A 13,876-nucleotide genomic window follows, 5' to 3' on the forward strand; every position below is an offset into this window, starting at 1 on the left:
TGAACAGAACTTTGAAAATCATGTTCAAAATATAAGAACTGTTAACTAATGAATAAATAAATAAATAAATAAATAAATAAATAAATGAATGAATGAATGAATGAATGAATGAATGAATGAATGAATGAATGAAAAAAAAAAAAATAAATAAATAAATAAATAAATAAATAAATAAATAAAAAGGCCTTAGTTGTTTACATGCATCACTTTGAGTTCCTCCTCCATTAATTGAACAGGCCACAATACCTCGTCCCTGTCTATGCAACGTATGATACATTTTATAGAAAGAAACAGGTTGTATGTAAGAAGTCATTCTGAAAACTACCGAGTCATCAGTCATGGAATTGCAGTGAATATATTTTTTATATTTTATTTTTTAAGTTTTCAGTATACATTGGGAAAATGTGTGGTGTTACTCATTTATAAATTTGAATGTAAAACTGTATCATTGGTTTATACTGAAAACCATAGTAAAAAACATACAATGTATTTTATTATTGAACTTACGGAGACACTAAAATGAAGGGATAAAGGGAAGATAACTCTGCAACAGAAACGTGAACTGACAGATACTGAAAGGGAAGATAACTCTGTAAGAGAAACGTGTGAACTGTCAGACACTATAAGGAAAGATAACTCTGTAAGAGAAACGTGTGAACTGTCAGACACTAAAAGGGAAGATAACTCTGTAACAGAAACATGTGAACTGTCAGACACTAAAAGGGAAGATAACTCTGTAACAGAAACGTGTGAGCTGACACTAAAGGGGAAGATAACTCTGTAACAGAAATATATGTACTAAAAGAAACACTAAAACGGGGGGAACGACCACAAATACTCCCATGATGTATCAGCAACAAATTGAAGGGACATGATAATGTTTTTGTCTCGACACTGATGTTCCCGACCTCCCTGGAGAGGGTCCCGCTGTGAGATGGTGTGGGGATTTATTGGGGAATTGTGTTGCCATTGACGTAGTGTCTGTTCATGCAAGTACCTCAGCTTTGTGAATCAATGAACATCAGACAATGATGGCTGAGACATAAAAACACATTTGTCGTCCGAAACACGTAGTTAATTTGTATCTTGTTGCAACATGCAGGGCGTGCACAGATAATCATAGGCTATGATAAAACTACAAAAAAATTGTCAAGCATGAAAAACACCTTGATCATGTGCTTGAAACAATTATGTGATGGGACTTCATTTTCACACCGTCTGAAATTGATTTGATGACCGCGTCCTCGATGTAGTGGTAGAGCGTCCGTCCGGAGAGGAAGGTTTGGGGTTTGATCCCCCGTCATATCATACCAATTAAAAGACGTTAAAGATGGTACTTGATGTCACCCTGCCTGATACTCGGCATTAAGGTACGAAAACAAGGACTTGTCGACTCGGAGTCAGTATACTGTGTCTGAGTGGGGTATTCAGGTTTAACTGCAGTGTAATATCTCAGTGGGATAGCAATATAAATTCAGCATTAGTCTGGACAAGTACAAGCAACCAAACATACTCACCTGTACATGCACGTCACTATGTGAAATAATCTTGGACTCCATTTCACCTCACCTCACCTCACCTCACCTCACCTCACAGTTTTAGGATCAATATCAGTTCATCTTCAGCCATCTACATTATTCAGAGGTACCGTTTTCGACGTAATAAACGCCCCGCTCTAATAAGCGCCCACGGCGATATTTGCTAATATATTGGCTAGTGAACAATCCCAATTAGCACCCCTTCCGATTGATCAATGTACACAAGACTTATTTGTTCGTGTATAATACTCACTCGTGTGTTATATGAACCCTTAATTATGGGCAATTAAATTTTGGAAACTATATCTGTCGTGTATGATACGCACAGACTTTTCTTTTGTATCATTTCAGGCTGTCAGCATAAACTACGAAATTTACGATCTTTCAACTCTGGTTTTTTTCTCCCCAAAATTATATTCTAATAAGAGCCCCCTATTTCTAATTTTGAGAGCGCCCAGGGCCCTTATTATGTCGAATATGGTATTCACTTATTGAACGACCCGTGAAGATGCAGGGTAGAATAGATCTTTAGCAATCCATGCTTGCTGTAAAAGGCGACTTTGCTTGTCATAAGAGGTGACTAACGAGATCGGGAGGTCACATCTGACCTGGTCCATGCATGTCATCGATCCCAATTGCACGGATTGATGCTCATGATGTGAATCACTGAATTGTCTGGCCCAGACTCGACTATTTACAGACCACCATCATATAGCTGGAATATTGCAGAGTGCGGCATTAAACAACAAACAAACAAAACACTTATTTAACTGAAAGTTCACCAGGGATGTTCTGGAAGAGAACCAAGTAGGGACACCCCGAGACACTCACTGAGCTGCTCCCACAATGCATCAGTGTACAATATGTTCATTGTATTCCCTCACGGGAAGTTCCATATGCTTTTACTATCTTCAGTCTAAAAAGCTATTTTATATTTTTTATCATGACATCATGGTAACCGATGACATCACAATGGTCTGCAAAGCTTTGTGATGCAATTTCATTGCAGCAATATCTTCAATGTAGATGCTTGATCTTACCCAAGCCATATCTCCTGTGGGAGCTAGTTTGGATGATAAAGTGCAATATCACAGAACCTGGTTATTGGGTTAAGCTGCCTGTTTGTTGGATAAATAAATGTGTTTTGAACAATTTGACTTCAGTCTATGGGTTCGCAGCAAAGCGTCAATCGCGATTCGCCTTACAACAGTGCGCTAACCTTCAGCCGCTTGCAAGCGAAACAATCGCTGACCGAGGTCGCTTCGTTCTCAAACCACAATGGCGGCTTACTTTGACAGCGGAACAAGGAATTCTTGACTGGATCAACGAGTAAATGAGCAAAGGTAGCTAACACCCCATCATCCTCAGTCTGCTCCACATCTTCAAAGTAGTCAAAAGTTTCATCACCTCGTCATCGAGCCTCTTCTATTACGTTCTTCATTACGTGGATGGTCAGGCTCGCTAGCTGACTTGGTTGATGAATGTCATCGTATCACAATTACGTAGATAGATGTTCATGATGTCAATCACTGGATTGTCTGGTCCAGACTCGATTATTTACAAACCGCCGTCATATAGCTGGAAGATTGCTGAGTGCAGGGTTAAACAACAAACAAACAAACAAACGTCAAGGCAACTAAACGGTAGTTGCGCCGCCATTTTGGAAGAGTGCGCAAGCGCTTCGAACTGTTGCAGACCCCGGGTTGAGCCATGTATTTGCTTTCTCTAAGCGATTCGTGGCTTGCAACGCGCCCTATGATTCTCAGTTCACCGTTTGAGTGAGTGAGTATGGGTTAACACTGCCTTTAGCAATATTCCAGCAATATTCCAGCAATATCAGGCAGGACACACCAGAAATGGGCTCTCTGCTTCAGACAGATGATAGTTGACAAACATTGGGTTGACACACACTCCCATCTTCGACAGTTTGAATTCACACCAGCAGACAGCCTCAAATGAGGCGGGGCAGGAATGGCCCAGCCGCCAAGGCGCTGCAATTCTCTGTGCAGAGTTGCATCCCTTGGGTGCACCAGAATGCTATAGTCAGGTGTTTGAACCCTGATTGGCCCCTATTAGGTTTTTACAGGCTGCCGTGATATAGCATGAATATTGCAGACTACGTAGTGTGCATAACATTCACTCACTCATCAAATCTTCGATTGGTTTTCACGATCATCTCCTGTCTTTAGAGACGTTAGAGACACTCATTGCAGCATTCATGACCAACCAATGTCATTCCGGGAATAGCAACTCATGCCCTCTGGTGGCCATATTTTGCTACTGGGTTCCGTCTAAGCGCAAACGGGCACACCTAAAAGAATTGTCAACTCGTTGCTTAATGATATTTTCCCCATATATATACTGTAAAACATGAAATTAATGTGTCTCTAAAAGAATGCGACCACCAGCCCCTAGGCAAAAATGCGACTCAATATGAATGCGACACCCCCTCCTCTCAAGCATCAGTGGATTTATATCTAAACAAAATGTCCTCAGTCAGGTTTACAGGAGAATCCTCACCTTAATCCAACCTTACATTAATCCAATCACACACCAAATAGCACCGCTTATTAGCGCTGAGTAGAGTACTTCAGCTAAAACAATATGTGCGCGCTGGCTCGTGTCGGCCTTTGATGCAGTCGCAAAGAGCAAAGACACCGTGTTGGGTGCCGTCTGTCTGGACTTGCAGGTGTGATCAGTGATGACATGAGTGAGTAGAACTCTTGTCTTGACCTCAGCAGTGACAATTCACAGGATGTAATTAGTGTTTGAATGATATTGTTTATATACTTGTTACAAGTGCTGCTCAATTAACATTGATGTGGAATACATAGTTGTTTGTTTTCAGCATATGTCTAAGTTGGTATAATGCGATGTTTAATAATGCGAGCAAAGACCATTGGCATTTTTCGCATTTAATTCACGCTCGCGTTAATTTCAAGTTTTACAGTATATATTCCAGATGATATTTTAAACACATCGGGACTTGTGGTATTATACATCATGATTGAACACATTTAACTGTATGTTGGGGATATTTTTAGAAGACATATGTAAAGTCAAAAGTTATTCCTGAGGGATTCTTAACTGAAGTACTTGAGGTTATACACGCAGACTGATTGGTTTGTCGTATTTTCGCACATAACATTCATCAACAGGGGGAGTCTTCTTGCAGGTTACGGAAAGAGGCGAGTGGTGATGAATGTCATCGCAAGCCTCATCATCAGACCAGGAAGTGATGACCGTATGTGGCTGTGTATCAGGCAAGAGCCTGGCTCTTGTAGATCAGTTTCAGCCCTGGCATCATTTGAGGAAGTTTTCAAACATTTTTAACATTAGTGTAAAGTTGTCGCAAGATGTTGACACAAAGCAATGGAGGCCTTTTTGTATTTAATAGTTTACAGATGGTGGTGAAAATATATTTACAAAGACATGTGTTTTGTTAGCGTGATCTGTGAGAACTTTGGTTGGACTAATGCAATTATAAAAACTAGTATGAAATAGAAGTTGGAACATAAAGATAACAAGTTAATGGAGGATTAGCTTGTTGTATCCTGGTGGTGCCAGGAGATCCTTGTTGTGTGATGGTGGTGTCAGGAGATCCTTGTTGTGTGATGGTGATGTCAGGAGATCCTTGTTAGATGGTGGTGTCAGGAGATCCTTGTTGTGTGATGGTGGTGTCAGGAGATCCTTGTTGTGTGATGGTGATGTCAGGAGATCCTTGTTAGATGGTGGTGTCAGGAGATCCTTGTTGTGTGATGGTGGTGTCAGGAGATCCTTGTTGTTTGATGGTGGTGTCAGGAGATCCTTGTATCCTGGTGGTGCCAGTAGATCCTCGTTGTGTGATGGTAATGTCAGGAGATTCTTGTGTGATGGTGGTGTCAGGAGATCCTTGTTGTGTGATGGTGATGTAAGGAGATCCTCATGCCCTGGTGGTGTCAGGAGATCCTTGTGCCCTGGTGGTGTCAGGAGATCCTTGTGCGATGGTGGTGTCAGGAGATCCTTGTGCGATGGTGGTGTCAGGAGATCCTTGTGCGATGGTGGTGTCAGGAGATCCTTGTGCGATGGTGGTGTCAGGAGATCCTTGTGTGATAGTGGTGTCAGGAGATCCTTGTTGTGTGATGGTGATGTAAGGAGATCCTTGTGCCCTGGTGGTGTCAGGAGATCCTCATGCCCTGGTGGTGTCAGGAGATCCTTGTGCGATGGTGGTGTCAGGAGATCCTTGTGCGATGGTGGTGTCAGGAGATCCTTGTGTGATAGTGGTGTCAGGAGATCCTTGTTGTGTGATGGTGATGTAAGGAGATCCTCATGCCCTGGTGGTGTCAGGAGATCCTCATGCCCTGGTGGTGTCAGGAGATCCTTGTGCGATGGTGGTGTCAGGAGATCCTTGTGCGATGGTGGTGTCAGGAGATCCTTGTGCGATGGTGGTGTCAGGAGATCCTTGTGCGATGGTGGTGTCAGGAGATCCTTGTTGTGTCTTGGTGGTGTCAGGAGATCCTTGTGCGATGGTGGTGTCAAGAGATCCTTGTGCGATGGTGGTGTCAGGAGATCCTTGTGCGATGGTGGTGTCAGGAGATCCTTGTGCGATGGTGGTGTCAGGAGAACTTTGTGTGATGGTGGTGTCAGGAGATCCTTGTGCGATGGTGGTGTCAGGAGATCCTTGTGCGATGGTGGTGTCAGGAGATCCTTGTGCGATGGTGGTGTCAGGAGATCCTTGTTGTGTCTTGGTGGTGTCAGGAGATCCTTGTTGTGTCTTGGTGGTGTCAGGAGATCCTTGTGCGATGGTGGTGTCAGGAGATCCTTGTGTGATAGTGGTGTCAGGAGATCCTTGTTGTGTGATGGTGATGTAAGGAGATCCTTGTGCCCTGGTGGTGTCAGGAGATCCTCATGCCCTGGTGGTGTCAGGAGATCCTTGTGCGATGGTGGTGTCAGGAGATCCTTGTGCGATGGTGGTGTCAGGAGATCCTTGTGTGATAGTGGTGTCAGGAGATCCTTGTTGTGTGATGGTGATGTAAGGAGATCCTCATGCCCTGGTGGTGTCAGGAGATCCTCATGCCCTGGTGGTGTCCGGAGATCCTTGTGCGATGGTGGTGTCAGGAGATCCTTGTTGTGTCTTGGTGGTGTCAGGAGATCCTTGTGCGATGGTGGTGTCAGGAGATCCTTGTGCGATGGTGGTGTCAGGAGATCCTTGTGCGATGGTGGTGTCAGGAGATCCTTGTGCGATGGTGGTGTCAGGAGATCCTTGTGCGATGGTGGTGTCAGGAGAACTTTGTGTGATGGTGGTGTCAGGAGATCCTTGTGCGATGGTGGTGTCAGGAGATCCTTGTGCGATGGTGGTGTCAGGAGATCCTTGTGCGATGGTGGTGTCAGGAGATCCTTGTTGTGTCTTGGTGGTGTCAGGAGATCCTTGTTGTGTCTTGGTGGTGTCAGGAGATCCTTGTGCGATGGTGGTGTCAGGAGATCCTTGTGCGATGGTGGTGTCAGGAGATCCTTGTGCGATGGTGGTGTCAGGAGATCCTTGTTGTGTCTTGGTGGTGTCAGGAGATCCTTGTGCCCTGGTGGTGTCAGGAGATCCTTGTGCGATGGTGGTGTCAGGAGATCCTTGTGCAATGGTGGTGTCAGGAGATCCTTGTGCGATGGTTGTGTCAGGAGATCCTTGTGCGATGGTGGTGTCAGGAGATCCTTGTGCGATGGTGGTGTCAGGAGATCCTTGTGTGATGGTGGTGTCAGGAGATCCTTGTGCGATGGTGGTGTCAGGAGATCCTTGTGTGATGGTGGTGCAAGGAGATCCTTGTGCGATGGTGGTGTCAGGAGATCCTTGTGTGATGGTGGTGCAAGGAGATCCTGCCCGTTGTGCAGTGGGTCTGTACACTGCTTCTGTCACTGTCAGTTTGGAGTGCCATACCCAGGTTTCAGGTTTGTTCGCTGCGTTTCATGTTCACCTTACTTTCTAGTCATTTGTTGGTGCTACCTGTTAGAAACAGCCTCAAGGTTATTTCAATGTCAATTATATGAGTGCTCTTTACATAACAATCTTCTAATATGTCCATCAATCAATTGAACACTTTAGGTATTTTTCAAAATTTTGTTTAAAAGTCACCACTTGTAGCTGCTTGTGTAAATTTTTACCTTGCCAAAGACAAAGGTCAAAGCTTCTTCTCCAAAACTGCTTGAGGAGTCTGGAAGAACCTGACACAGATTTGTTCATTAAAATAAAAAATATAAACACAATTAAATTCTTTAAAATCTTTAAGAATCTTCCCAGAACCACAAAACAGGGAGAGCCGAACGATGTCTTTGTCTCTAATGTGACATTGATTTGTTAATGAATATGTTTTTCAGGTGTGAAAAGTCTTCAAGCATGATCTTGAAAATTAAACAGAGTGGAAAATTATTTTCTTAAACAACTTGATTAGATTTATTTTTTGTAACTTTTAAGAAGTTAATCGATGTCCATTCAGTGATGGTGCTTTGGGAAACGTCTTCTGTATCACATTCAGGGTTCCTTCGTCCAGGGCTGATTTGTACAAACAAAAATATTAAGTGGGGTTTGTCTTCGTGGTTGACCTTGAAAAGAGAGGTGGCTGAATCATTTTCAGAATTCAGTATGAGTGTCTGTATTCATGCACAATCAGCTGACTGAATCATCACTGTGGGATGGACACAAACCAAATTAACTTGTGGCATTGTGATTTCACAGAATTCAATGAAACTAGAAGTTTCAGTGGAGAGGAGATAATATTCAGTGGGTGGGTAATCCGTTGTCTGTTTGTGCAACATTTCAGTCAGATTCATGCATGAAATACAAAGTTGGTTTCATTGATCATTTGATTTATTTCTGAAATTTCAAACCCAACTCATTGATCTCAGAGTTACAGCAAACAGTCCTTTCATTCGCAGAAATCATTTTGTAGACAGCCGTGCCGGACAGCATTCAACCTGCATGTCTCGATTACTTCACACACAGATTTCAAGGAAACTTTCCCCCGATATCGATGCCAGACATCCCCTGCAAATAGGGTGTCAGCTTGCCAAATTTATTCTCTTGTGGTCAGCTACTTTAGTGAACACTTTTACAGAAAAGATGAAAGTTATGATTACATGAAACCACGGCTATAGTATTGCCTGTTAATAGAGTGACACGGTCAATGTCTGCCGACATTTTGAATGTTTTATGGGTTAGATATGTGAGGAAACTATCGAAGGTGCGTGGACATTTATCTGTGCCATTATTATGTATGCCTGAAACTTCATGAATCATGAAAACTTGGATTTCACTGAAACAATAGAAGTGAAGTTTTCATGTTTATTATTCCATTTTTATTTGTTTTGTTTTTTTCATATACATGGCATGAGCGGTAGATTACAGCAGGTACTGTGGTCAGGTTCTGTGGTCAGGTGCTGTGTTCAGGTGTTGTGGTCGGGTGCTGTGTCAAGGTGCTGTGGTCAGGTGCTGTGGTCAGGTGCTGTGGTCAGGTTCTGTGGTTAGGTGCTGTGGTCAGGTGCTGTGATCAGGTGCTGTGGTCAGGTGCTGTGGTCAGGTTCTGTGGTTAGGTGCTGTGGTCAGGTGCTGTGGTCAGGTGCTGTGTTCAGGTGCTGTGGTTAGGTGCTGTGTTCAGGTGCTGTGGTCAGGTTCTGTGGTTAGGTGCTGTGGTCAGGTGCTGTGGTCAGGTGCTGTGGTCAGGTTCTGTGGTTAGGTGCTGTGGTCAGGTGCTGTGATCAGGTGCTGTGGTCAGGTGCTGTGGTCAGGTTCTGTGGTTAGGTGCTGTGGTCAGGTGCTGTGGTCAGGTGCTGTGTTCAGGTGCTGTGGTCAGGTGCTGTGGTCAGGTGCTGTGATCAGGTGCTGTGGTCAGGTTCTGTGGTTAGGTGCTGTGGTCAGGTGCTGTGGTCAGGTGCTGTGATCAGGTGCTGTGGTCAGGTGCTGTGATCAGGTGCTGTGGTCAGGTGCTGTGGTTAGGTGCTGTGGTCAGGTGCTGTGGTCAGGTGATATCAAGATCTATGGTCAGATTTTAAATGGTCAGGTTATGTGTGCAGGTGATAAATAACATGTTTGATAATTCTTTAAGAACCCCAAATCATGGTTATGAACCCTTAGGAAAGAAAATGTTTTTGAAACATGATTAATTTTTTTATACAAATTGTCGGAGCCACTATGGAATATGTTCGCCACTATTTTTATTCAATTATCCAAGGGCTTAATATAGAGTTGGGGGTGAGATCGAAAAGACACACATAAATATGTATTTGGCGATACCTGATATTTTTTCTTGAGATATATCTTGGTTTTATATTGGGTGGCTAACAGATTCTAGAATCGCACTAAAATGTCTCCGTCGCAATAAGGCATGTGAGTTTGCATGACTTTCAGACATTCAGCACATTTGATAAGCTTACAGACAATTGTCTGAAGGCCAAATTGTCGGTAGTACCCAGTGGTGTACGTCATTGTAGAAGAAAATGTTATTCACCTTCGTAATGGGCCAAATTCATGCTCACAGGCAGTTGGAAAGGAGTTTCGTTTTCGGTGTAATTGTGTTGAGTAATCGGTAAGGGCTGGAATCCATCTACCTCTAACTCTGGCAGTGGGAAGAAAAACAAAGATTTGATTAGGAGCAATCCCAGCTAGTCTGTGAAATAAAGGAATTGATTCTTGGCATTCAATCTGGCAGGCTGTACAGGGAAGTTTATTCATTTTAATGTACATTATTTATATTGTATGGATTTTAATACATTTCGATTCAAGGGTATGAAATCTGAGAGTGAATATATTTTATTAACTTTTGATGAAGGAATCGAAAGATATGTTTATTTTCATTGTCAGTTTGAGGACAGAACAGTGTAGACATACTGTTTGAATATTCACTTGGCATGCGGCGTTCTTCATGACGTCCTAGCTTCCATTTATTATATTCAGGGATGAGAATGGATATTTTCCATAAGGTCCATAAGGTCCATAAGGTCCATAATTTGGGGGTGCTTATGGGGGAAGCCATCTGATTTAAACAAATTCACAGATATTCGCAGATCCGCAGAAGATTCTCACCCCTGTATATTTCACATTTAAACATTTGGAGAAACAGTCAGGACTGTCTAAAGTTCTATTCACAATGTAAAAAGTATTTGCTCAAATTAAACAAGTAAGACCAATGTCTTTTTTTGTCACTCTGAAGTATTTGAGAGCCTCAGCGTTCAGCTTTCCTTTATTTTCCTTTTGTTGTTGTTGGACTTAATTAAAGATTGATGAGGTTTTGTTTCCAGATCATGACTCCTAAACTGTTCAATATATCTCAGTGCAAGCACACTGTTAAACTGGTGGCTTTTCCTTTTCAGGATGTTTAATTTTATACATTTCCAAGGCAACAAGTAGGACTTCAAATGAGGGCATGGTTCATTAGGTATTTCTGCAGTGTGATATTGCTACTAAACTGACCAGTTTACCCCAGCCATAGTTGGTTTGTTGTTTTACGCCAAACTCAGCAATGTTCCAGCTATATGACGGCGGTCTGTAAATGGTCTGGACCAGACAATCCAGTGATTGACATCATGAGCATCGTTTAACCGAATTGGGATATGAAGACATGCATCAACCAAGTCAGCGAGCCTGACCACCCGATCCCATTAGTCGCCTCTTACGACATGCATAGTCGCCTCTTACGACAAGCATAGTCTTCTTTTACGACAAGCATAGTCACCTCTTACGACAAGCATAGTCGCCTCTTACGACAAGCATAGTCGCCTCTTATGACAAGCATAGTCGCCTCTTACGGCAAGCATAGTCTTCTTTTACGACAAGCATAGTCGGCTCTTACGACAAGCATAGTCAGCTCTTACGACAAGCATAGTCAGCTCTTACGACAAGCATAGTCGCCTCTTACGACAAGCATAGTCGCCTCTTATGACAAGCATAGTCAGCTCTTACGACAAGCATAGTCGCCTCTTACGACAAGCATAGTCACCTCTTACGACAAGCATAGTCGCCTCTCACGACAAGCATAGTCAGCTCTTACGACAAGCATAGTCGCCTCTTACGACAGGCATGGGTTGCTCAGCCATAACCTGAGTGTCTTTATGTTGTTATTCCGTTGTTACAAGACTGTTCTTGTCGTTGTTCCAGGTCTACTGGCCCCTCAGTGGATGAGGTCACGGAGAAGATGAGCAGCACATCAGGTGAGATGCAGGTTCAATCCTCCTTGTGGTGGCTGAAACCCAAAAAGTGTGCATGGTTAATTACAGTATATTTCAATAATAAGTGGCTGCAAAATAAATATGGTTTCACCATGTTGATCTAGAGTCTCTGATTATTGGACAATTACTATCGGAAACATTAATTTACTAACTAAACTTATTTATTTGCTAGGGGCGGTCGGGTAGCTAGTGGTTAAAGCGTTCGCTCGTCACGCCGAAGGCCCGGGTTCGATTCCCGACATGGGTACAATGTGTGAAGCCCATTTCTGGTGTCCCCCACCGTGATATTGCTTAAATATTCCTAAAAGCGGCGTAAAACTAGACTCACTCGCTCACTATTAATTTGCTGTTATCCAAACTTACAAAATGTATATCTTTATAATCTTGGACGAGACGTTAAATCCCATTTCACCTCACCTTACCTCACCTCACCTCACCTCACCTCACCTCTCCTCACCTCACATCACATCACATCACATCACATCACATCACATCACATCACCACACCCACCTCACCACACCTCGATCACCTCACCACACCCACCTCACCTAACCTCACATCACCTCACCTCACATCACCTCACATCACCTCACCACACCCACCTCACCTCACCTCACCACACCCACCTCACATCACATCACCTCACCTCACCTCACCCACCTCACATCACCTCACCACACCCACCTCACCTCACATCACCTCACCTCACCTCACCACACCCACCTCACCTCACCACACCCACCTCACCTCACCTCACCTCACCTCACCACACCCACTTCACCTCACCTCACCTCACCTCACCACACCCACCTCACATCACCTCACCTCACCTCACCTCACCTCACCTCACCTCACCACACCCACCTCACATCACCTCACCACACCCACCTCACCTCACATCACCTCACCTCACATCACCACACCCACCTCACCTCACCTCACCACACCCACCTCACATCACCTCACCTCACCTCACCACACCCACCTCACATCACATCACCTCACCTCACCTCACCTCACCTCACCACACCCACATCACATCACCTCACCTCACCTGACCTCACCTGACCTCACCATATGTTTGGAAGGGAGCTACAGTGCTCATGTCTTATACTCCGTTATTTGTATCAGTGGATGAGACACCAGCAGCCAGCACAGATACGGAGGAAGTGTCTGCAGCTCCCCCTGGTGGCTCCGATGTGTCAGAAGCCGGAGCAGATGGAGGAGGAACCGGAGTGGCGAAGGAGGAACTGATGGGAGCCTGTGGGGGATCTGAGGCTCCCATGACAGTCAGTGATCTGCTCAAGCAGCAGGTAGGGCCTCACTCGTAGTGTCAGTGATCTGCTCAAGCAGCAGGTAGGGCTTCACTCGTAGTGTCATGGGTTGACAGTCAGTGATCTGCTCAAGCAGCAGGTAGGCCCTCGCTCATAGTGTCATGGGTTGACAGTCAGTGATCTGCTCAAGCAGCTGGTAGGGCCTCACTCGTAGTGTCATGGGTTGACAGTCAGTGATCTGCTCAAGCAGCAGGTAGGGCTTCACTCATAGTGTCATGGGTTGACAGTCAGCGATCTGCTCAAGCAGCAGGTTAGGGCCTCACTCGTATTGTCATGGGTTGACAGTCAGTGATCTGCTCAAGCAGCAGGTAGGGCCTCAGCCTGCATGTAGTGTGATGTGCTGATGATGGCTTGTGGCAGTGTACCTCTACAGCCAAGCTAGAGAGAACAACCAATGAGCGGTGCATCTTCCCAAGGCAAGGGAGTTAACTGACTATAAAAGTCCAGTTTCCACCTTTGGCTAGAATTTCGAGAAATTTTGTAGTGCTACCAGTGACTAGTATGAGTTATGTCCCTTCTATGTCCCTCTTATAGTCCAATCAGATTCCACCTCTCATAACTCTTGCATTTGCTTCAAACAAAATGGCGGCGCCCAGTCAAGATGATCTGATCTCTAATCAAGATCTATATTGTAATAAAACCTGAAGTGAATCAAATCACTTGAGCACCTTGAACATGTTAAGATTTGCAAAATATCTGTCAACGCCAGTTCATGGTACACATGCTTCTTACAAATCCTGTAATTGGCCGAAATCTGCACGTTGAAATCCATGTTGTTTATGAACCAGGTGTCTAGTTCGTAACGCGATTTTGATTGG

The 13,876-nt window shown here is 44.1% G+C and overlaps 1 protein-coding gene across 1 annotated transcript in view; it reads left to right on the forward strand.

Moving 5' to 3' along the window:
- The window catches only part of LOC139446734 (histone deacetylase 6-like), a 338,991-nt gene that overhangs the window by 286,941 nt on the left and 38,174 nt on the right, over positions 1–13,876 (forward strand). The window contains exons 34-35 of the mRNA XM_071228036.1: positions 11,653–11,705; positions 12,856–13,037. Coding sequence (XP_071084137.1) covers positions 11,653–11,705; positions 12,856–13,037 — 235 coding nt within the window. The remainder of the gene's footprint in view (positions 1–11,652; positions 11,706–12,855; positions 13,038–13,876) is intronic.

Source organism: Haliotis cracherodii, unplaced genomic scaffold (genome assembly GCF_022045235.1).
Source record: "Haliotis cracherodii isolate W230 unplaced genomic scaffold, xgHalCrac1.p SCAF_6, whole genome shotgun sequence".
NCBI lineage: Eukaryota > Metazoa > Mollusca > Gastropoda > Lepetellida > Haliotidae > Haliotis > Haliotis cracherodii.